Source organism: Nelumbo nucifera, chromosome 3, assembly GCF_055504915.1.
Source record: "Nelumbo nucifera cultivar China Antique chromosome 3, China Antique-T2T, whole genome shotgun sequence".
In the NCBI taxonomy this organism is placed as follows: domain Eukaryota; kingdom Viridiplantae; phylum Streptophyta; class Magnoliopsida; order Proteales; family Nelumbonaceae; genus Nelumbo; species Nelumbo nucifera.
The window spans coordinates 34507989-34533705 of NC_142651.1; the positions used below are offsets into that span (position 1 = coordinate 34507989).

At 38.9% G+C, this 25717-nt stretch overlaps 1 protein-coding gene across 2 annotated transcripts in view; it reads right to left on the minus strand.

Moving 5' to 3' along the window:
• LOC104592526 (type I inositol polyphosphate 5-phosphatase 12-like) overlaps positions 1-25717 on the minus strand; it is a 95134-nt gene that overhangs the window by 62625 nt on the left and 6792 nt on the right. For both annotated transcript variants that reach the window (XM_010251948.3, XM_010251956.3), the window contains exons 2-3: positions 24938-25190; positions 21937-22753 (exon numbers count right to left, since the gene is read on the minus strand). In XM_010251948.3, the coding sequence (XP_010250250.1) occupies positions 21937-22753; positions 24938-25190 (1070 nt within the window). The remainder of the gene's footprint in view (positions 1-21936; positions 22754-24937; positions 25191-25717) is intronic.

A 25717-nucleotide genomic window follows, 5' to 3' on the forward strand; every position in this document is an offset into this window, starting at 1 on the left:
ATCCACATATGCTTTCACTTGGGGATTTCAAGTTAGTTGCAAAACACACCTGTAATAAATCTATAAATAGAATAAATGGAAAAAGAAAAGGAGAAGAGGAGGTTCAACAGAAGCTTAGAGAGAAGATGGAAGAATGGAAGAGAAGAGAAAAGAAAGAGAGTTGTTTGATCTCTCCTCTGTCTCTCTGATTTAATTTATATATGCTGAAATAAGATATGGGGATTTCAAGTTAGTTGCAAAACACACCTGTAATAAATCTGTAAATAGAATAAATGGAAAAAGAAAAGGAGAAGAGGAGGTTCAACAGAAGCTTAGAGAGAAGATGGAAGAATGGAAGGAGAAGAGAAAAGAAAGAGAGTTGTTTGATCTATCCTCTGTCTCTCTGATTTAATTTATATATGCTGAAATAAGATATATGTAAAGTTACAAGAGTGCCCTTACTTGGGTGGCTGACTTAAAACATAAGCAAGAAATAAGAAATAGGCCCAGAAAGAAGGCCCACTACAGCAGATATAGCAGAAGAAATTATACTACTTGAATAAAAGAAAACTAAGGCCCATTCGGCCCAATCTCTCTACACTCCCCCTTAAGCTGATCATAGATGTCAATCATGCCCAGCTTGCTTACATAATGTTATAGCTTTGCCCTGGGAACTCCGTTAGTCAAAAAAATCTGCTAGTTGTTCTTCTGAAGCAATGAAAGGAAGACACACTACCCTTGAGGCCACTCTCTCCCATATAAAGTGTTTGTCTACCACAATGTGCTTAGTTCTATCATGTTGAACTAGGTTATGAGCAATGCATTATAGCTGCCCTAATTATCAAAATATAACATTAGGGGCTTATCAAAAGAGATACCCATCTCATCTAAGAGAGATCTAAACCATAATAACTCTGAAACCCCCTGGGCCATTACCCTATACTCTGCCTCAATTGAAGATCTAGCTACCATTGACTACTTTTTACTCCTCTAGGAGACAATATTTCCAGCTTCCATAGCACAATAACCCGATGTGGATCTCCTATCATCTATACTACCTATCCTATCAACATCTGTATAGACCTCTACCTTCACATGACCATGTTTGGAAAATAGTATGCCCTTCCCAAGAGTGCCCTTAAGATAACATAGCACCTTTTCTGCAGCAGCCATATGTATGTCTTTGGAGCATGCATGAATTGGCTAATTACATTCACAACATATGAAATGTCTAGATGTGTCATACAAAGGTAAATAAGTTTCCCCAATAATGGGGGTGGAGGCAGGTTTAGCACCAAGCTTCCCAGTCTTAGCGAGAAGGCCCGGCACATAATTCCATTGGGAAATGAAGATTCCTTCTTTATATCTAGAAACTTCAATGCCCAAGAAATTTCTCCTCCTAATAAAGAGGGTATGATCTGATTGAGTCTAAGTGTATCTAAACTAAACAAGAGCAGCTCTAAACCTGTCAAACCAAGCACATGGAGATTTCTTCAAGCCATAAAGTGACTTCTTTAGCTTGCATACCTTGCCTTGCATCTCCTTACCATACATACTAGGGGGAAGAGGCATATATACTTCTTCAATGAGGTCACCATTTAAGAATACATTCTTAACATCAAATTGATAGATAAACCAATCATAACTCATTGCCAAAGATAGAAAAAACCTTACGGAAGTCATTTTAGCAACTAGAGAGGTCTCAGTATAATCTATCCCATACACCTAGGTATATCCCGTGGCAACAAGGCATGCCTTATACCTCTCAATCGATCCATCAAAATGATACTTGATGGTGCAAACCCACTAATACCCAACAGGCAAGTCAACAATATCCCATAGGCATTATTTTTTATGAAGGGCTTTTGTTTCAATCCTCGTAGCACCCTTCCACTTTGGGTTGAGAGGAAATAGAGGCTAGAAAAGAATAACAGGAAGGGGGCAATAGGTTGTTAAAAAGATGTTTGGAAATACAATGAGTTGTACATTTCCTCTTACCTTTTCTCACATCAATGGGAAGGTCAAGGTTTGGAAAGAAGTTGCTGGTGATGGTGATGTCGGACCTGTCCTTTCTTCAATGATTAGAAGCACCAGAGGCTCAATTGGAGATGTGGGAACAACCTATGTATGCCTTAGCATTTTCCGTTGGTACCACCTCTAGAGAATAGGATGAAGCAAGAGACTTCCTCTCTTCCTTAAATGTTCATGTGGTCTGGATTCCGAGGGAGCTAAACTCTGAAGCTGACAGTCTAGCTAGATCTGGCGCTCACAGGGATTACCTATTTAGTGATAGTTTTCTGCCTATGTAACTTTCTGAGTGCTTAATTGTTGTGTACATCTCCTCATGTACCTCTTCTTTTTATCGAATAAAGTTAACCTTTTTTCAAAAAAAAAGGGATGAGTGATAAAAAAATGAGGACTATAAGGAAGAGGGGGAGGCACAGGAATAGGAGAACTATGAGGAGAGGAGCACTCCACGGAAGTGGAAGGAACTATGGAGGACTCAACACAAGATTCAATAGGATTTGGCAGAGGAAGAGGTGAAGAAAACAATTCAAGAGAACTCTCCCCCTCAGAAGAATGACTGTAAAAAGGAACGAATTCTACAAAAGTGATATTCATAGAAATAAACTGGGTGCCACTAATGGGATCAAAACAACAATACCCTTTCTGTGTGGAGGCATAACCAAGGAAGATACACTTCCAAACCTTGGGTTCAGACTTATGTCTCTTGGAATTGGGAATGTGTACATAGCAAGTGCAACCTAAGAAATGTAGAGGGATGAAAAAGACATCAACCCCAGAGAAGAGGATACCAAAAGAAGACTTAAACCCCAAGACTCGAGAAGGCATACAATTAATAAGGTAGGTGGCTGTTAAAACTACATCACCCCAGAATTTCACAGGAACATGGGTAGCAAAAAGAATACTCCTTGCAACTTCCACAATGTGCCTGCTTTTCCTCTCCACTACTCCAATTTATTGTGGAGTATGGACACAAGAACTCTGATGAACAACTCCAAATTTCAAAATAGGTGGTAAGGTCCTTCTTAGAATATTCCTTAGCAATGTTTGATTAGAATACTTTAATGTGGGTATCAAATTGAGTGAGTATATATATTCATGGAACTATTGCACAAGTTTAGGTACCCTAGCACAAGAGTCCATAAGATAGATCTAGGTATATCATGAAAAATAATCAATAAATAGGATGAAATATTTATAGCTACCCATACAAGGTAAATGGTAAGGCCCCCACACATCACAGTGAATAATATCAAAAGGAATAGTAAATCTTTTATTGCTCGAAGGATAAGTGTTCTTCCAATGTTTCGAGAACCCACAAGACTCAATGTAAACTAAACAAACTCATTCCTTTAAATGATGCTGGAAACAAAAGACTTGATGAAGAAAAGGACAATTGATACAAACAATAATGACATAACATAATGTGACTAGTTGACTTTGAAACAAAGGCAGTTTTCTAACGCTATACTTGGCTCTACTCAAGCATGTCTAACAGATAAATCTGATTCGCCTCATGACCACTCCCAGTCACCTTCTAAGATTTCATGTCCTGGAAAACACAATATGAAGGGGAAAATGTTACACTACGATTCAGGGATTTAGTTAGATGACTAACTTAAAGCAAATTGCTATTAAGCTTAGGCACATGAAGGACAGATGATAAGGTCAGGGCATGTAAGATCTTGATGTCTCCCTTGCCTATGATAGGAGAAAGAAATCCATTAACAAAGAATATTTTATCTCGGTTAGATAGAAGTTGGTAGGAGGAGAATAAGTGTAAAACACTGGTCATATAGTTAGAGGCACTAGAGTCAATTATCCAAGGGATTTTACAATTGCCTGAAATAGTAGCATGATTTGCAATGGCGTGAATACCCGAGTGTGCATAACCAGAGGAGGGAATTGTCTTGTAGACTCCAAGTAACTAATAATTCGACCATATTTCTCATACTCAGCCCTGGTGGCTGCAAGTTGCTCCCTCACTGACTTCAAAACACTTAGCCCCTATTCACTCTATGATGAGGTGGCTACATTTGCCTTACCACTTTTCCACTCTCATTCTTTTTACCACTATTTTCATTCTTGAATCTGGTAGGCATGAGCTCTGAATGCAGCTTCCAATGGGTATCCTTAATATGTTTGGGTTCTTGCAATATTCACATACATCTCTTCCCAATATTGACCTTCAACTTAATCCTAGATTTAGCATAGTGATCAACTTGAAGCTCTACAGACTAGACTTGTCTCCTGCTCTCCTTACTACTCACCACAAAATAGGCTTGAGACAACATCTTTTGCTCAACAACTTCCTATTTGCTCTACAAACTGGTGAGGAACTCAAAAACCCAGTTTCTCTCCACCAATTTCCTATTTGCTCAACATCTTTTGTGCACCCCCATACAACAATCTCCATCAAGTCAATCTCTTGCCAAAGATTTCGGTATGAAGTAGACAACTAAGGGCTTCTCCAGTTGTCTTAGATTGTTCACATTATTCTTTAGTTTGTAGGCCCAAACAACATTCAACTTTTGGGAATAGGTCTCTGTGACACTATCCCACACTTCCTTCGCAATCAACATCCATAGGTAGTGTTGGCTAATATTTGGCTGCATGGAGTTTACTAACCAGCCCCCTACTATGTAATCTCCTGCATCCACTTCTCATAGGTAGGGCCACCCCCATTTCCCTCTACTACACACATGGATCTTTATAGACTGAGACCAAGCCAAATAATTGGTTCCATCCAGCTTTACAATGGTTACTACCCCTAATAAAGTCTCCACAAACCCTCCATGCCCTAACCCAGAATTTGTGGGATATTTTATTTCTCCTCCAATTTGCTCCACTAACTAAACGGAAGCACAAACAAATATCAAATTAGGGCTTTACTAATCAAGAATTACTAACCTGATGCAAAAACTGCTCTTTAACCACTCAAAACTAGGGTTTCATAGGACCCGATAACATGAGAGAATGAGAGAAAGTGTAGCCGCTCCTACCAAAAGATTCCAGAACGCTATCCAACTTGAATCAATCTCAAAGGAAATCAAAAAGGTTCCCTTTAAGCCCCAAGTAACAGCTTCAAAGTGTCTCTAGAACCTATAACTTAGTTTCTCCAGTTATCTAGGGTTTCTGGGAAAATCTCCAAAAACCTGCCTTGGGCTTCAACTAAGGATAAAAACCTCTCCAAAAACCCTCCTAAACTAGGCAACAGAAGCTGCTAATCAATCAGCCGATCAGTTCTCCATACACACTAGTGTATGGGCCAAAAAAAGGAAGAAGTTGTCGAAGGTGGGAACCTGCTTTGATACCAAGTTGCAAAACACACCTGTAATAAATTTGAAAATAGAATAAATGGAAGAAGAAGAAGAAAAGGAGAAGAGGAGGTTCAGCATAAGCTTAGAGAGAAGATGGAAAAATGGAAGAGAAGAGAAGAGAAGAGAAAGAGAGTTGTTCAATCTCTCCTCTCTGTCTATCTGATTTAATTTATATATGCTGAAATAAAATATATGTAAAGTTACAGGAGTGCCCTTAGTTGGGAGGCTGACTTAAAACAAAAGCAAGAAATAAGAATTAGGCCCATAAAGAAGGCCCACTACAGCAGATATAACAGCAGAAATAAAGCTACAGTCTTTGAAAAGTAAAACAATCCAAATAGTGATGGCTTAAAGGAGAAACACTCCAGCAAATGTACTGAAACAGCTTCAATATCAAATCTGAAAATTCTGTGAACTTTCACTTTGGAAAAATCATAACAAATCATACCAGCTTCGTATGGCTATGAAACTCATTCAAAAAAGTTCCTAAAATCAGGGCAATTTGAACTGTACCAGAATCAAGGATTGTTGCCACCACTTGTACGGACTACTGACATCACCCAGTGGTGGTCTGATGTCAGCAGGTCACATCTAGGATTTAGAACACCAGAAGAAGTCTTCCCACGAACCTAGAAGGTGCTTTAACACCAAGTTGTTGATTGGAGAAGAAGGAAGAATAAGGAGGGAGAAGAAGAGAAGAGAAAGAGAGACAAGTTATGAATGGTGTCTTGTTACTATTCACACCAAAAACATAGTATTTATATTAGAGGAAAAATATAAGATTGCCCTTAAATGAGCACCCAAATAAAAAAAGGTAAAATGACTGACATACCCTTGGAACACTACATAATACATTCCATTACATATTCTCAACATGTCCCAACTATGGGATCAACCATATAAATCTTGTTTTGTCATTCAGTTCTGTTCATTACAATATCAATTCTTAAATTAGGAGCACTTAAAGTCTGGCCCTAGCTCTTTTAGCCCCTTTCAATTTGTAATAGATTTGCTTCTTATAGGTGATGTAGATGGTCTTCTCTGCACGTGACCAAACAATCTTAGTCTACTTTCTCTCATTTTATCACCTTTCGGAGCTACTCCTAGGTTTCTTCTAATGGCTTCATTTCTAACCCTATCCTTTCTAGTTTCTCCACTCATCCATCTCAACAAATTTCTCCACTTGTGACCTTTCCCTTACAAGGTGGCAATCCACCTCTATATGTTTGGTTCTTTCATAAAACAATGGGTTACAAGAAATGTGAATTGCTGCTTGATTATCACAAAATAATCTCATAGGAGCTGAAACCTTTTCACCAATTTCATATAGTAGCTATTTTAGCCAAACCAACTCACAAGTTGTATGTGCCATGGCCTTGTAGCACTACTCCTTCCAACCAAAGTCAGCTTTTTTGCTTTTCTAAGTAATCGGAATTCCTCCAATAAACATATAATAGCCTATTGTGGACTTCCTTCCAGAAATAGATCCTACCTAGTTTGCATCTATGTATCCTTCCAAAGACAGTTCTCCTCTTTTCTTAATACTCCAACACTGAAAGAGATGTCTGGCCTTGTGATAGTGAGATAAATGAGTTTCCGTACTAGTCTTCTATATCTTCCAGGGTCATCCAGGAACTCCTGCTCACTATCAGATATCTTGGCATTTGGATCAATAAGATTGCCCACTAGTTGTGCTCCTAGTAATCCTATTTCTTCTACCAAGTGTACTACATATTTTCTCTATGAGAGGGAGATTCCCCACTTCGACCTTGCTACTTCAATGCCTAGAAAATATCCCAAATGTCTCAGGTCCTTGGTTTGAGACATGTTATAGAAATTGTTTCAACTCCTCGGTTCTATGTGTATCACTCCCTGTGATAATGATGCCATCAATGTACACCACCAGGACAATCTTACCAGAAGATATATCTCTACTAAAAACAGAGTGATCAACACTACACTGCTACAATCCAAACTGTGTATCACACTACTAAACCGACCAAATTAGGCTCACAGTGATTGTTTCAGCCCATAGATTGGCTTCTTTAGTTTACACACCTTCCCAACCTCCCCCTAAGCAACATATCCAAGAGGTTTCTCCATATACACCTCGAAAAGATCACCTTGGAGGAGCCCATTCTTCACATCTAAACTGAAATAAAGGCCGGTCATGGTGGGCAGCCAAGGATATAACATGTACAAAGCCCATCTTAGCAACTGGAGGGAAGGTATCAATGTAGTCAACATCATAAGTCTGAGTATAACCTTTAGCCACCAAAGAACAATGGTAAAGTAAGACCCAAAGCAAAAGAGACATCACTTGTATTGGATGGTAGAGGTAGTACCATTAGCAAAAGTAATAGTTTCGCATGTAGAGTAAGGGAATAAAAAAACAAAATTATCTAGAGACCTAGTCATATGGTCTAAAGCTCCAGAACCTATAATGTTTGATCTGGAAGAAAATGCTAAACGAGTTATACTTGACTTTGCAAGGGTAGCATGTTAGTAGAACAAAGAGATAAACGAAGTTTTTTTACACTCCTCATGGGAAATGGATACCATCTCCTAAGAACCTAAGGCAGAGGAGTCATCACCAGTTGTACCATGGTCTTCTCCTATAAAAGCATGATTAGCCCATATGGATGGTAGGCCATGTAGATTATAACAGAAGTTCACAATTTCATGCCCACAATGGGTACACTCACACGCTATACCATGTCCTCCAATGACTTCACCTCTAATAGCACTTGCATCCCTACCACTTATTATGCCACAACCACTTCCTCTAACATTACTTCTACCACCCCTGGCTGCAGCTAAAGTAGCCTACTCAAAAATAGGAGAGCTATCGACCTGTAGATTGGAAACTCTTTTCACTCTAGAAAAGACTTCTGACAAAGTAGGAATCTCACTACCACCAAGGATTTGTGCACGAGTTGGTTCATACTCTGTTCTCATTCCTGAAAGAAACCGTGCAACATCCAGCTGATCCCTTTGTTGTTGTTGTACTTTCAGATTATTTGACAACAGTTGATAAGAATTTAACTCATTGTGCAAACTCCTGAGACTAGCATAATACTCCTCCACATTCTTATCACCCTATTGCAACTAAAAATATTCCTAATACAGCTAATAAATTCTTGTTAAATTATCCTGTCTAGAATATAGTTGCTTAGCGTGGTCCCAAATTTCTATAGTAGTATATAGGAGCATCATATTCACACTTCTAGAATGGAAGAGAAAAAAGAAAAGAGAGAATCAGTAGAAGAAAAGAGAAGAATAATTGCCAAAAGATGTTAGGGGCGAATGACTTATATATTAGAGAATCAGTACAAGAGTACCCCTGATTACAACTTAATAGAGAAAAGACAATAAAACCAGTCCACTAACAGTCTAATAACAGTCCTAACAACACTCCCCCTCAAGTTGGGCTATATATCTATTATTCCCAACTTGGTACATATGCCAACATGTCAGGTACCTGAAACAGCCTTGGTGAAAATATCACCTAACTGATCCACAGAATTTACATAAGGAATGCAGATTTCACTAGCTTCAAGTTCCTCATGAATGAAATGTTTGTCAACTTTGGTATGTTTTGTTCTCTCATGCATGACAGGATTGTGGGATATATTAATTGTTGCCTTGTTATCAGAATACAATGACATTGGGATGTAACTTCAACTCCCAACTCTTGTCATCAACTGAGCCCATCTAATTAGAACCAATGATGGTTTCTACCTTCAAGTGACCATGCTTGGAAAAGAGAATACCTTTACTAGGATATTTCTTCAAGTACTTAGAACATGCTCTATAGTGGCAAGATGAGTGGTCCTAGGGGCATGCATATACTTAGGGGTGTCAATTGGACTGGATTTGGTCTAATCCAATCCAATCCAATATGAGTCCATTATAAATGGACCAGGTTCAATCCAATCCGATGAATATTTTGGACTGGTCCAATTCATTGTCTGGATCATCCAATCTGTTCAAATTTGTTTTGATTTAGATTGGTTTCAACCCAAACCTGGTCCATTGACACCTATATTCTTACCTTATAAGAATCGACCAGATATTGGTTTAATCCAACCCAATCCAAAATAAATTTATTACGGACGGACCAGGTCCAATCCAATCTAATAAATATTTTGGACCAGATTGGTCCAATCCAATATGCCTTGTTGGTCCATCCAATCCATCCAAATTGATTTTGGACGGGACGAGGTCCAATCCAAAACCGGTCCATTCACACCCTTACATATACTGGCTTAACACCCCAATAGCATAGGCAATGTCAAGCCTAGGCATAGATAAGTACAACAATCTCCCAATAAGTCTCTAAAATTGCCTCACATCAGAGAGGGGCTCACCACCTTCTTCCCCAAGCTTATGATTACTATCAATTGGAGTATTTGCTAGCTTAACTCCAAGTTTAGCAATGTCTTGTAGGAGATCTAGGATGTACTTCCTCTGAGAAATAAAGACGCCCTTGTCTGATCTTGCAACATCAATCCCAAGGAAATACCTTAAAGGACCTATATCTTTAACATCAATTTAAGCACCCAAGAAATTTTTTAGTTTCTATATCTCTAACTCACAGTTCCCTATAATAAAAATGTCATCCACATAAATGATAAGAATAGCCACCAGACCCCCATCTCTCAACAAAGAGAGTATGACCACTCTGACACTGCTTAAAACCAACCTGCTTGACTGCATTATTAAATCTGCTGAACCAAGCCTTAGGAAGGTCAACCAAATCCCACATGCAATTCTCATGAAGAGCATCAATTTCCTTCAACATAGCATTTTTCCACTTAGAAGAACTTAGGGCCTCTGCAACAAACTTGGGAACAAAAACACTAAAAATAGCAAAATGGAAAGAACGATAAGGATACAAGTTACTACAAGTGGTGAAATGGCTAATGATGTGCTTAGTAGTACATGAATGGGTATCTTTCTGAACAGAAATAGGGAGATCAAGATCACATTTAAGGTCACGAAGGGAAACATTACCTGATTTAATAGGGGATGCACTACTCTTTAGGTTTGCCTCTTGAGAATCCATATGCTCAGAAGGTACAGTTTCAAGTTTGCCTTCACTTGGTGATGTATGGTGATCTGGCAGACAATGTGAAGGGCGGGAACAAGATATAGAGCGAGAGTAAACACATTGGACAAAAGCATGAACAAGAGAACGTGAACGACGTAACAAGAATATGTGTTTCTCCTCCAAAGTACTATTCTTCCCTTGAAGAGAAGCATGATGATACTCATCAAAAGTCCATCAATGGATATGAAAGTGTGATGAGAAGAGGGATCATAAACTTATATCCCTTTTGAGTTGTGGGATATCCCAAAAAAAATACAAGGAATAGAGGGCAGGTCAAGCTTACCACAAAATGGTGACAAATCCTAGACAAACATCGACATCTGAAAGTATGAACAAAGATAGAAAACAATGGGGACTAAGGAAATGCACATGCCAACGCAAAAATCAGCCCAAAATCTCTTACGAACATGTATATGCAACATCAAGCTACAAGCCACTTCAAGGAGATGCTTGTTCTTCCTCTCAACAATACCATTCTGTTGAGGGGTCCTGGGGCAAGTACTCTAATGAATGGTACCATGCTGGAAAAAAAACTGACTTTGATCATCTCCGAAATATTCACAAGCATTATTTGAGTGAAATATTTGCACTTCCACATGAAACTGAGTAAACACCATTCTTTGGAAACCTTGTATTATTTTAGGAGCTTCATCCTGTGAATGAAGTAAGTCTAAGTGTATCGTGAGAAAATCAATGAAACTAATAAAATATCTATAACCACCTTCAGCAATAATAGCAGTAGGACCCCACACGTTAAAGCGAACAATTTGAAAAGGAAATTCAACAATTTTATTTCTTAGAGGAAAACTCGTTCTACAATGTTTGCTTAAAGGACAAGTTGGGCGTTGAAGTGAAGACTCAGACGCTGACTTAAATAACTTTGGAAACAAGATTCTCAAAGACGGAAAAGACAAATGACCCAGTCAATAATGCCACAACAAAATTTGGGCCTTATTACAAGGACTCTCAATCTGACTCACAAAATTTGTTGTATTACTTGACACCAGAGCAGCAACATCATCCAGGATGTAGAGACCATCAACCAATCGTTCTCCCAGAAGTCAAATCTTGGAAAACACAGAATCGAAAGAAAAGGTCACACTTCAATTCAAGGATTTGGTAATGCAACTAATAGATAAAATGTTGGTAGGAAATTTGGGTACATGATGATAGATTGAATGGAGGAGAACCCCATTATGTAAGGGCATAGTACCTTGGCCAGTAATGGTGGTGTGAAAACCATTAGCTAGCCTAACTTTGTCTCTACCAGAAAGTAAATGATATGCTGAAAACAAATTTGGCTTACCAGCCAAGTGGTTGGTTGACCCAGAATCAATGATCCAAGGGTTGGAGGATGAAGTAGACACATGGAATGCAGAGGCCTGGTTACCTGATGTTGATACATGTGATGTAGGAGTAATAGAGGAAGAAAAAGGAAAGAAAAAATCTTTAGCTGAATCTCAGAGGTTATGTACCACCAAAAAAACTTGATTTTCAAGGGATTAGTAGGCACTTCAAACATCAAATACAGCACTACCAATATCACTTAAGTTGGAACCTGGTGTGAGATCCATAAAACAAGGCACACCACACAGCCAAATGGATCTCAAACCACACAACCAGAAAACAACTGAGAGCTGCCTCTCCACATACTCAAAACCCCATCATAGGATATGATAGAAGCACCCAAACAATCACCCTTTTGGTCCTACAACCAAAAGGAAAAAAAAGGAATAGCAAAGAAAACCTTACCCAATCAGATCCTTTTCAGATTTGGAAAGTTTTAGTCATTTCCAGAGAAAACAGAGAGGGAGAAGAGAAAGAAAGATCCACTCGAGCCTCAAACTGCTATCAAACCTGCTTTGATACCATCTAGAGTGGAAGAGAAAGAAGAGAAGAGAGAAACGGTAGAAGAAAAGAGAAAAATATTTGCCAAAATATGTCAGGGGTGGTGCCCTTACTAACTCATATATTAGGGTGTTTAAAATAAAAGGAAAATTACAAGAGTACACAATCATTATACCCAGCGGTACTTGAATATGGTTTATTATCCTTAATATACTTCAATTTACCCCTAGTAGTTAGACTCATTTCAACAGATTTTTCCTGAGGTATGTAATTTGTACCATTAAGCTTCACAAAAGTCATCTGGACAACCATGGCACAAGTATAGTTGCATCACTACACTAGATATAATTTCACTTTGCAATGATGCCATGGCACAAGAGTACAATTCTAGGGTTCCACTATGATATGGAAAAGAAATGATATCCGAAAATATCTTACCAAGTAATTGGAATTGTTTCTACTGTAGCTACAGTAGCCCGAACCAGTAAGGAGAAGAAGAAAGAGAAGGAGAAGAAGAAGAAGAAGAAGAAGAAGAGAAGAAGAAGAAGATGAAAGAACTGTCAAACCTGATAGCTAAACCCTATCAGTCGACCTCTTAATAGTGATTAGGCTTCTAATTAAATGAACAAGGACTAAACTGCCCCTACTTAAGTATGGGACAGAGAACCTCTAATAAGACTGCCACATAAGCTCATAACTTAACCAAGGTGAGTTGACTAATCTACCCTTATTCGGCTAACTCTAACACTCCCCCTCAAGCTGGAGAATATATGTCATATAATCCCAGCTTGTTACATATATAGTTCACTCTCCCTGAGCTTAAGGCTTTTGTAAACAAATCTGCCCACTGATCACCTGAGCTTACATGTTCTGTGCTTATCTCTCCAGTAAGAACCTTCTCCCTCACAAAGTGGCAATCAATCTCTATGTGCTTTGTTCTCTCATGAAAAACAAGGTTGGATGAGATATGGAGCGCAGCTTGATTGTCACAGTACAACTTCATAGGTTTATCCATGTGGAACCCGATTTCTTGTAGGAGATTCCTCAACCACACTAATTCACATGTAGTGTGTGTCATGGCTCTGTACTCGGCTTCAGCACTGCTTCTAGCCACAACCGTCTGCTTTTTACTCTTACATGTCACAAGATTTCCTCCAAGAAATGTGCAGTAACCTATAGTAGATCTTCTATCAGACACAAAGCTCGCCCAATCTGCATCCGTGTACCCAACTACTTCAAGTTTTCCTCTTGGTTTATACAATAGCCCACGGCCCGGAGCTCCCTTCAAATATCTTACAATTCTAAGAACTGCATCCCAGTGAGATATACGAGGGTTCTGCATAAATTGGCTCACCACACTGACTGCAAAGGAGATGTCTGGTCTCGTTATAGTCAAATAGTTCAACTTCCCCACTAGTCGTCTATACCTTCCAGGATCATCAAATATTTCCCCTGTATCACTGCTCAACTTAACATTTGGTTCCATAGGAGTCTCAGCCGGTTTTGCACCTAACAGTCCTATTCCGTCCAATAGATCGAAAACATATTTTCTTTGGCACAGGTTTACACCTTGTCTTGATCTAGCAACTTCTATACCCAAGAAATACTTCAATGTCCCAAGGTCTTTTGTTTGAAAATGATTTTGCAAAAAGACCTTGAGTTTGTCGATCCCCAATTTGTCACTGCCAGTTATGACAATATCATCCACATAGACCACTAATAAAATCTTTCCAGCTTCTGAGTCATAGCTGAACACTGAGTGATCAACCTGGCATTGTTTCATTCCAAAATTCTTCACCACTTCACTAAACTTCCCGAACCAAGCAGGAGGTGATTGTTTCAACCCATAAATTGCCTTTTTCAGTCTACACACCTTACCAGTCTCCCCCTAAGCAACAAACCCAAGTGGTTGCTCCATATATACCTCCTCTATAAGGTCACCATGAAGGAAGGCATTTTTTATGTCAAGTTGAAATAAGGGCCAATCATACATAACTGCCAGGGAAATTAACACACGGACAGAGCTAATCTTAGCCACTGGAGAGAAGGTCTCCATATAGTCCACTCCATACAACTGTGAATACCCTTTAGCAATAAGTCTGGCTTTCAGATGCTCCACACTACCATCTGGCAAGTATTTAACAGTATACACCCATTTACAACCCACAACATGCTTACCAGGAGGAAGAGTAGTGAGCTCCCACGTGTGAGTATGCTGAAGAGCAGAGAGTTCCTCCATTGCCTGCCTCCACCCAAGTGAACTAAGAGCCTCTTGGACATTGTTAGGTATGGAAATAGATGACAATAGTGAAACAAACTGGCGATGTGAGGCGGAAAGGCGAGATATTGAAACAAAATTGGAAATGGGATGGAGAGTAGAACTACGTTTACCTTTCCGTAAGGCAATGGGTAGGACAAGTCCTGAAGGTTCAGCAACAGGAGCAACGACAGGATCCGCGGACAAGGTAGAAGCTGGAGGAGGGACTGGTGTCGTTCGACATGTATACACTTGCCGAATTGGTGATCGTTCAGTAGGGATCGGCACTGGATGAGGTGACGAGTCAACTCCAACAGGAACACCCGGAACGGGATCACTGACCGGAAAAGGAAGAGGAAGTAAAGGTGGAGACGAAGATGCTTCAGTTCCTAAGAAGAAGGGAACAGACTCAAAAAAGGTGACATCAGGACAGACGTAGCACTTCCGAGTAATGGGATTGTAACACTTGTACCCTTTTTGAGTCCGAGAGTAGCCAAGAAAGACACTTAATGGAGCGTGCATCCAACTTGTCTATTCCAGGACTCAGATTGTGAACAAAGCACACACAGCCAAAGATACGAAGTGTTAATGGAAAGGGAGACAAGGTGGGGAACAAGATAGAGAAGGGAGACCGACCATGAAGAATAAAGGAGGGCATCCGATTAATGAGGAAACACACAGTAAGTACAGCATCACTCCAAAACCGTTTAGGAACACTCATATGATGAAGAATAGGCTGAGCTGTTTCAAGGAGATGACGGTTCTTCCGTTCAGCCACCCCATTTTGTTGAGGAGTGGATGCACAAGCAGTTTGATGAATGATGCCATGCTGTTCTAAATACTGTTGAAAGGAAGTTAGAAAATATTCACGACCATTATCTGAACGAAGAACTTTGATTGGAACACCAAATTGTGTACGTATTTCAGCATGGAATTTTTGAAAAATGGAAAATAATTCACTCCTTTCTTTCATTAAATAAATCCATGTCATTCTTGAACAATCATCAATAAAAGTGACAAAATACTTGTAACCATTATAAGACTCTATTTTGATTGGGCCCCAAACATCTGAATGAACCAAAGCAAAAGGACTCAACATACGACTTTCAACTCTAGGACTGAAGGAAACACGACGATGTTTCCCAAACTAACACGACTCACACTGTAACACTGACAAATGACTCAAAGACGGAACTAGTATCTTGAGTGCCTTGAGAGAAGGATGTCCCAGTCGACAATGCCACTATAGAGGAGTGAGTGAAATCTGAAGTGCAACTGACGATTCACCACCGTCAAGGTAATACAAATCACCAGCTTCATGCCCCCCACCAATCTTCTTCCCCGTCCTGAGATCCTGAAAAACACAAGAGGAAGGGAAAAAAGTAACAGAGCAGTTAAGAGTCTTGGTTAATTTACTAACAGACATAAGATTGAATGGAAACTTAGGGACATATAGAACAGATGATAAAGAAAGAGAAGCCATGTCAACATTGCCAACACCACAGATGGGAGAGGAGGAACCATTGGCAAGGGTAACAGTTTGAGATGTGGAAGTTTCAAAGAGAGAAGAGAACACACCTGGAGTCCCGGTCATGTGATCAGAGGCTCTAGAGTCAATAATCCAATGAGAGGTTTTAGATGACAGGCAAGCTATACCTGAGTGGGCAAGAGTAGCAGTAGTGTGCTGTGAAGTGGACTGAAGGAACCGCTCATACTCATCACGCGGTACACTCACCATCTCCCTTCCGGAAACAGATGTAGATGTGGAAGGAGTTAAGTCTACCTGTTGATTATCACTGACATCAACCCCACCAGCAACAACATGATTGGCCCATTTAGAGGGAGGGCGGCCATGAAGATCATAACAGAAATTTACGGAATGTCCTTCCCTGCCACAGTGGGTACACTTCCTTGTAGAGCTGCCTTTTTCTTTGCCACGGCCAAATATGGAACCACCACGACCTCCTCGGGAGGCATGTCCTCCCCCTTTCGTACCACGTCCACCTCCTCTGGCTGTCACAAAAGCTGATCTATCAGACTGTGTGGGATTCTCTGTCTGTCCCAAAGAAATCCTGCGAAGCCGAGCAAACACTTCCTCAAGTGTAGGAAGGGTAGAGCCCCCCAATATTTGGGCCCTAACTGGTTCATACTCTGATTTCAACCCCACTAAGAACCTTGTAACATCTAGTTGTTCCCTCTGTTGTTGCTGAACCTTAACATCTGGAGTGAGAGGATGATAGACATTGAGTTCATTTCTGAGGTTCTTCATACTGGCATAGTACTCTTCTAGGGATTTATTTCCTTGTTGCAGACCAAAGTACTCCTGATAGAGCTGATATACCCTTGTAGTATTATCTTGCCCAGAATACAGTTTCTTGGCATGTTCCCATATGTCCTTAGTTGTATCTAAGAACATGAAGTTGGCACTTATTTTGGGTTCCATACTGTTCCATAGCCATGTCATGATTTGAGCATCCTCCTGTTCTCAATCATCAAACCCTGGAGAGTCAGCCGGTGGTTTATCTTCTTTCACATGCTTCACTTTTCTCTTTGCCTTGAGAAAAACTTCCACCAACTTGGCCCATGGAACATAGTTCTCCCATTCAGTTTAATTGAGGTCATCTGTACACCTAGATAGTTAGAGGAAACCACCACACTAGGTTTCTGATCACTACAGCCATCTCCCATTGCTGCCATGATACTCTTTCAATGCTGCCTCTAATCTGAATTCCCAATCACCAACTAAGTGCTGCTGTCAAGAGTTTGATGTTCCAGAACCTACAGCAGTCCCTAAACACAATGATAGATACACACGCCTTTGTTCTTATCCACACCACTACTGATTTCACAAAAAAAAAACACAGACTACACCGACATTAATTCAGCACTTACTAACCACATGCAAGCTCTCTTACAACTACTCAACAGAGTTTGTGCATCACAAGCACCACCACACAGCCATAGCTGTCACACACAATACAGACCTGCTTTAACGCTTTTAAGAGGGCACCACAAGACCAACAAAAACTCAACTAGTACCATTGCATTACACCTTGCACCATTCGGCCACCTACAATAGCAGTCCTTACACCATTTGGTCACTGTAAACACAGCCTGTTCTTGGAATTTTTCCAAGAACCAGGGCAACAACCAACCTAGTTCTCTAGGTTCTGATCAGTCCTCTCAAGTTCTTGAAGATTTTCAACCCAGAAATACCAACAGCACACAGAGGAGAGATAACCAACCTTCGTTTGAGAGCTTCAGCCAACCATTCACTGCTCTGAAGTTGTTTTCTTAGGAAAGGAGGTTCTGTGCACCAGAAAAAAGAAGAGCTGTGATGTTTCAGGCCTGGGACGAACCACTTTTCTCCATTGACAGCCCAGAGAAGAAAAGGAGAGAACTGAAGCACGAACTGAAGTTGTCACGAACTGAAACAGGTCACGAACTGAAGTTGTCACGCTCTGATACCATGTTTCTACTGTAGCTACAGTAGTCCGAACCAGTAAGGAGAAGAAGAAAGAGAAGGAGAAGAAGAAGAAGAAGAAGAAGAAGAAGAAGAAGAAGATGAAAGAACTGTCAAACCTGATAGCTAAACCCTATCAGTCGACCTCTTAATAGTGATTAGGCTTCTAATTAAATGTACAAGGACTAAACTGCCCCTACTTAAGTATGGGACAGAGAACCTCTAATAAGACTGCCACATAAGCTCATAACTTAACCAAGGTGAGTTGACTAATCTACCCTTATTCGGCTAACTCTAACAGGAATCATAAATGCGGTAGCCAATTAGGTGTTATTTATAAAAATTCATGGGTGGGTTTTGATTGGTCAAAACTCTTTTTGTACCATGTCTTTCCTGCATCATAGATTTTCCCACAATTCTAATATGCTTTCAACTATATTTCACAAGAAATCAATCGAAATCAACATAAGAAATCACCAAACAGAAAGTTCCAAAACCCAAAACACCAGATTCTAGTAGCCACAATTCAGAACATCATATAAAACCTCCACAACACACTAGCTGATCTCAATGGCATGCACAGGACTTGATTATCTCATCAACCCACAGCATTCAAGCATACTATCCATTGGAAAAATCAACAATTTAAACAAGTGACCTATAACATCTGAAAGCAACCCCTATTTGAATCACCAACTAGAGGGATTCTAGAAAGCCACCAACCACACACAAACCACAGTAGAGGCATGAATACCTCCTTCAGAAGGCAATGAGTCCTTTTAGATCTCTTTTCCTTTCTCTAATGAGTAGAGAGAGTTATCTACTTGAAAAGAGTTATATGACATCTGGAACAGAACAGGTCGATCACTATGGCGCTGATACCATGTGATCAGACCTGAAACAAATAAAAGAAAGCCAGAAAATATTCAGAATTGAGAAGTAAATAAGAAGAGAAGATGTGGGGAAGAAGAGAAGAGAATAGAGAGGAGAGCTAGAGCTGGAATATTGATAAAAAAAGAATTAGGGCTGGAAAGCAACGGAGATCAAACTAACTAATCTCAACTGATGCCCTTATTTTAAAAATTCTATAATGAATGTGGAAGTTAACACTTCTAACATTTGGGTTTTCCTTGTTTAACAAGAGAGGTGGGCAAGGAGAAAAATAAGAAGAGGAAATTGAGTGAAGGAAGTGGAGAAGTTAGCTAGTGGAGTCACTTATGATAAGGTAGAAAACCGGAAAAGGGAGAAAATGAGGGGAGACTTGTAGCTGGGTTTTAGGAAAGGGCCACCTCAAACCGTTCAAAATGAAGATTATTTGCTGGAATGTAAGAGTTCTTGGAAGTTCTAAAAAGAGGAGAGTGATCAGGAATGTATTGAGGAAAGAAAGACAGGATGTTGTGATGTGCAAGAAACAAAACTCCAAGATGTGGACAAGTGATGGGTAAGAAGGAAGCATTTAGAGCAGTAGAGGATTAAGTTGGGCCTATGCCCCATCATGGGGTGCCTCAGGGGGAATACTAACAATATGGAAGAATGAGGAAGTGGAGTGCCAAGAAGAACTGCTTGGCCAATTTTCTGTCTCAATAAAAGCAAAGAATGTAAGTGATGGTAGAGAATGGGTGCTGACAAACGTGTATGGCCCTAACTCATACAGAGATAGGGACTCATTTTGGGAAGAACTAGCTGTAGTAAGGGGATTATGGGAGGGGAGTCGGGGGGGTTCAATGTTATTAGGTACACAAATGAAACAAATAACACAAACTAGACAATAACCAAAAGCATGAGAAAGTTCAACAACCTGATAGAGTCCCTAGAGCTAAAAGAACCTCAACTGCTACAAGCCTCTATCACTTGGTCAAATTTTCAGGAAAATGAAATTTGTGGTCAGGAAAAAGGAGGAGATTGCTAAAAGGATAGAGGAAATAGACCAAAAAGAGGCCCAAAGAGAGTGTGGTTTGAAAGACAGATCTGAAAGATGGAAATTGAAAGTGCAGCTAGAGGAAATTCTAAGGAAGAAATTTCTTGGAGGCAAAAAATCAAGGTGTAAGTGGTTACTGGATGGAGATGGAAATTCAAAATTATTTCATTCTTTGGCAAATGGGAGAAGGAAGAATATAATTTCTAGCATTGTGAGTGAAGACCGAATAATAACTTCAAAGGAGGGAATTGAAAAGTGCTTTGTGGATTATTTTAAATCAATTTTTGCCACCCTAGAAGAAAGGACTGTGGATTTAAGGGACTTGATTTGGGAGAAGATTCCAACTCATAAAGCTGCTTTCATGGAAAGAGCCTCCAGTGAGGATGAGGTCCATGAGGCAGTCTTTCAATATGGAAAGGTCAAAAGCCCTGGGACCTGATGGTTTCTCGATTCTAGAACCCCTAAGGATTGCAAACCTATAAGTCTTATTGGTAGCCTTTACAAAATCATTGCAAAGTCTTGGCAGAAAGGCTAAAGGTTGTTTTACCCTTGGTAGTTTCCCAAAACCAAAGGGGCCTTTGTTGTAGGGAGACAAATAGTAAGGGTAAACTATTAGAGAACACTTCCCCAGCTGCCATCATGTGCACATTATGGAAGGAGAGAAATCATCACATTTTTTATAACAAATACTCTAACCTGGAAGAAGTTAAAAGTAATCTTATAGGTTTGCTTTGTTCTAGGCTAGGTGTACGAATGTTATTTCATGGTGTCCAACTTAGTTCTTTTTTTCAAGTTGGACCTTTCTTTGGTTGATTTCCCTATGTTTTGTATATTCCCAATGTAGAGGTTCTCATTGTACATGGGCTGGTGTGCTCTTTTGTATACAATATTAATACAATAAAATACTTCTTCAGAGAAAAAAGGAAAAAAAAAATCTATTTGAATTAAGTTTGATATACTTTTAAATGTTATTAAAGGTTCATCCTTCTTGTTAAATGTGTTTACTATTTCCATATCATAAGCTATTGGAAATTCTAAAATTGTATCACCTCTTGCATTTCTCTCTCCAAACTCAAATCCTCCATGAACTATATCATATAATAACTATATTATGATTATAATTTTTTATGCAATTCTAAATATATTTTTGATAATAAAATAAATTTTCATTAAAATAAAAAAGGATTTAGGAAATACAAGAGTATGGTGACAAGATATCACTAGGGAAGAAATATTTCTCTCTAATATCTTATATCTTTTATAATATTTTATAATATTATATCATATAACAATATAATATAGTATAATATAATATACTATAAAACTGTATATTATATATCAAAATATAAAAGTTAATATATCATACAATATACAACTTTTACATTATATAATAAGTATATTAAATAACATTACATTTTACTATATCTTAATATGTTACATTATAATATTTTCTGATGAATATATGATATTCTATTATACTAATTGAGTGAGAGGAAAACAAATGCACTAAAAGTTTGAGATGATTATCATATTGACATGGGGCCAAGGAAACCATCAACATTATATAGTAAAGATTGTTCTGTAATATTACATATTATATTATATTTAATATAATATATATATATAAGCTTATTGCATCTGAAAAGCAAATTTTTTAGGGTTCAGAAGTCAATTCAGTGCTGAAGAACAAAATCTAACAAAGCATAAAATAACACACAGATATAAATAAAGAATGCAACAATTTTGGTATCAGGTCTCTGGCCTTTTGCAAATATGCAATGCTATTGAGTTCATAAAAGACATATTTCCATGCACCATATTGGAACTCATGGGTTGTGGATATATGAAAAAATAATAGCATGAACTATGAAAATGATGATACATGTAAATCAATGGAGTAATCCATGTTCCTTATGTAGTTTTAACTACTGAATTTCAGTTAGTTTCCAACACAACCACAACATCAGCAATGCAAGTAAGAAATATTAGATATGGAAGCACAAGACATCTCACAGTTTCTTTTGCTGCAGACATCGCAAGAAAACCAGCACCCATTTCCACTTCTTGCAACCCAACAACAATAACCCCAACATCTGATGCAACAGAACCCAGCCAAGAGACAAGGGAGTCATTAGAGGCTCTTCCTTGTCCAACATTCCAAGTGCCTGTCAATATTTTCAGATTTTCTAGCTTCATATAAAGATGTTCTTTGCTGGTCAGTTCTGATCGCAATATGTTATCAAGAGGACCTGGCGATGCAAGGCTCCAACCACGGATTCCACCATGACTAGCCAATGTGAAAATATAACCTGCTCCAATAGCAATTTTTATAACAGGACCATTGTGAGCAACCCATCCTCCAAGCAGGTTACCCTCAAGATCTAGAACCTGTATAGTGCCACTTACATAGCCTACCCATATTCGTGCCCCATAAGTGCAAATGGATTGGACAGGAGAAGAATGGTGATGGAAATCTTGTATCCTACTTCCATTTCCATCCCACTGCACAAGTAACCCACTTGCACATCCAGTCCAGATCATTCCATCCATGGTTAGGAGTGCTGCTTCAGTTCTCCGATTATCATCTAAAAATGCTCCCCCTAAAGCCCCCCCTTTAACTGCTACTCGGCGGACAGCATCAGCTGCTCCCATGATAGCATTTCGTGAGCGTTGTAAGAAGCCTTGTGGTTTCTCCTTTTTTGATGTGGAAGCTGATTTCGTCTTCACCTCATCTTCTACAGATGAATCCTGCATTGATGACATGTCACCACGATTTTCAATCTGGCCATCTACATTAAAAACTTTCAAAAGTTCCCTTGTACGAGCATCCCTGCAGAATAAAAACCAAATCTGGATTGGCTTAGGATGATAGACATGCAAGTGTGGAACAAGAGGCAATCCTTCAGATTGGAAGGGTTTTTTATTTTATTTTATTTTTTTGAAAAAGACACTAACATCATTAAGCAAACTTGCTCTTATAGAATGATCTCTGAAAATGGGCATTCATACTTCAATCTACAATGAACATCGTGATGAAACAATAAAAGTCATTGGGTTTTTGAAAATATTGATGTTTAAATTTGGGTCATTTTATTAAGACACACCCTGTAGTTTGCACCCATCTTACTTAATGCTCTGTCCATCAAGAACTGTCTGTGATTTTGTCCATGAATGGTCACGTGACTCATAAATCCATGGGACCTCCAGTTGAGGAACACTCAATCTGGTCCTTGGGTGCGGAAAGAACAAAGGCATACCGATGATACTGGTATCACCACTAGCACTGCATGGATGAGGAGATCTGAACTCATTCATATGGAAGAGAGGGGTTAATAGTGGTTTAAATTGTGAGCTACTACTACCACTGCCACCGCCAGGTAGTAACAGATCATGCTCAACCAATCATCTGATCTGACTGTTGGAGCGGTTGGTTCCATCTTATTATCACCAATTGCCAGTTGAAAGCCAATCTCCGTTTTTCTGATCTTGTTGGACATCCTTGGAGCTGGAGCCTGCTTCGTTGAAGCTACAAGTTCTGGAGTTGTCATCAGCCATTTGACTGACCACCAGATAGGTTTTGGATACTAAGCATACTTTGTTACAAGGGTAATACCATGATATTCATCTCTTAAGATCAACACAGCTCACCGTATAACAACTGTCTCCGCAATAATGGTCGTGTTCCCTGCAATTCCACTCTCATGCTTCAATGCTCCGAATTTCATTTGGCTTGCTGTTTGGCTCACCATAACTTCTCTCGATCCTTGAAGAAGAAATCCACAATCTACCCCCAGATTAGATAACAACGAACCAGAAAGAAACAGAGCAACAGATAGAGAGACAAAGTGAGATGGTAAACCAGATGAAATGATTAACAGATAAGACTTGTAAGAAAAGAAGGTTAACCCAGGACAAAATCTTATGCGAAAGGTTTGGTTTGGATTTCTTCCAGTAAGCATGCTTAGTTAATCTTAGCAAGGAAGGAAGAACAACAAAGAGGCTGGATCCCATGGACAGAGCAAAAAAAAAAGGGAAAGAAAGTAAGTTAGGCTTCAGTTGAGGTACAATTACAGAATAACTCTAAAATACAGATTCAATGAGACAACCTTTCACAAAACATCAATGGAAAGAGTCAACCACCGCATGCTGTTCTCCCTGTGAACAAGAGTTGCCACAACAGTCTATCCTGTTCCTCTTCCTCATAATACCATTTGTTGAACTTCCCAGCAACAGTTTTCTTAGAATCAGATATTGAACCTAACTTTTGGGTTCTTGTCTTGTGTTTTGTCTTCAATCCCATTGATAAATGATAAATTTCAGGAAGGGATCTTCAAATGAGAAAGGGGGATTTCTCATTGCCATGGTGATTATCATGTCTTGAATACCTTGAACTAGGAAAATGGACTACAGAAAAGGAGGTACCCATGAATGAAATGGCCCCACATAGTTTGCTAGTCTTCACAACAATTTCTTTGGGATACTTTCCTTGGGTTCTGTGCAGGTCATAAAAGTTAAACCCAAATACTATATATGATATATGGTTAAAACTTGTACATGTGCAAAGCACGTACTCTTACACTAGTTTTCATTTAAAAAAATATAGTTTAACAGACCTCAAGGTTAAAAATGCCAAGTTACACTTCTGTTAAACTTCTGTTAAAGAGAAAGAGCATTAAGTAAGATGGGTAGAAACTACAGGGGGTGTCTTAATTAATATGATAAAGTACAGGGGCTGTCTTAGTAAATGACCCTTTAAGTTTTTCACTCCAATGGAGACAAAAAATAATCCAAGGATTTCAATAGACGTTCTTCTATTCTCTCCTAGAACATCTTTCTGATAACACTCCAGAATTCCATAAACAAAACACATTCAAATATTTAAAGAATTCAGGTGATACCATGAAAGTATTCAAAAAAAACAAGCCTATTAATTAATTGCTAGTCTGCTTTCAGTATATGGGCAATACTGATAAACAAAATCTTAGAGAGGACATTATTTGAAGCAAATACATACCACAATGCAAATGACTGGGAACCAGCACTCCACACTTTTCCCCTTGAATTATCAGATAAAAGAAATTTGACATCTGAAGCAGATATGGAGCAGACACCATTAATGGTGACTTGGCTCCTCAGGTCAACACATGACCTCTCTACTAATAATGCAGCCATGCGTCGTTCCTCTGCTGTTAGAGAAAGGGATTTTTCTATTGATTCCCAAGGCCAAATCTTAACAGAACCACCCTCAGAACCGGACCATAAGTCACCTGAATTTGGAGTAATTAAAAGTTAAAATCATAAAATTATGAATTTTTGCACATATAACTGCTTTCATTTGAGGAATTGGAGTCCTGAGAATATAAAGTTTCAAGCAACAACTCCTGATGCAATCAGATGATAAATTGAATAAAAAAAACAATTCTATGTCATTGATATAGATAATAGATAATTTTGAGAAGCACGAGATTAAATAGAACTAAGCAAGATAAACCCCAAAACATTGTTCAGAACTAGCATAAATTTGTTAGATTTTGTAGAATGATTGTAGATATTTAAGGGATGCTGAAAATTGTGAAGCTAAAATTAGAGGCTAAATGTATAAATACCCAAAGCACAGTTAACACAAATAGAAAATCAGTATCCTGTATATTTGCACTATGCCAAAGTAGCTTCCTAAGTATGTCTTCCTTATCATGTAGGAGTACTTCATCCAACCATTACATTGAGTTGAAATTTTTGCTCTGAGAAACTTTTGGCTCAAGCCTATCGCTGCATGCTGGGAGATTTTTGCTTT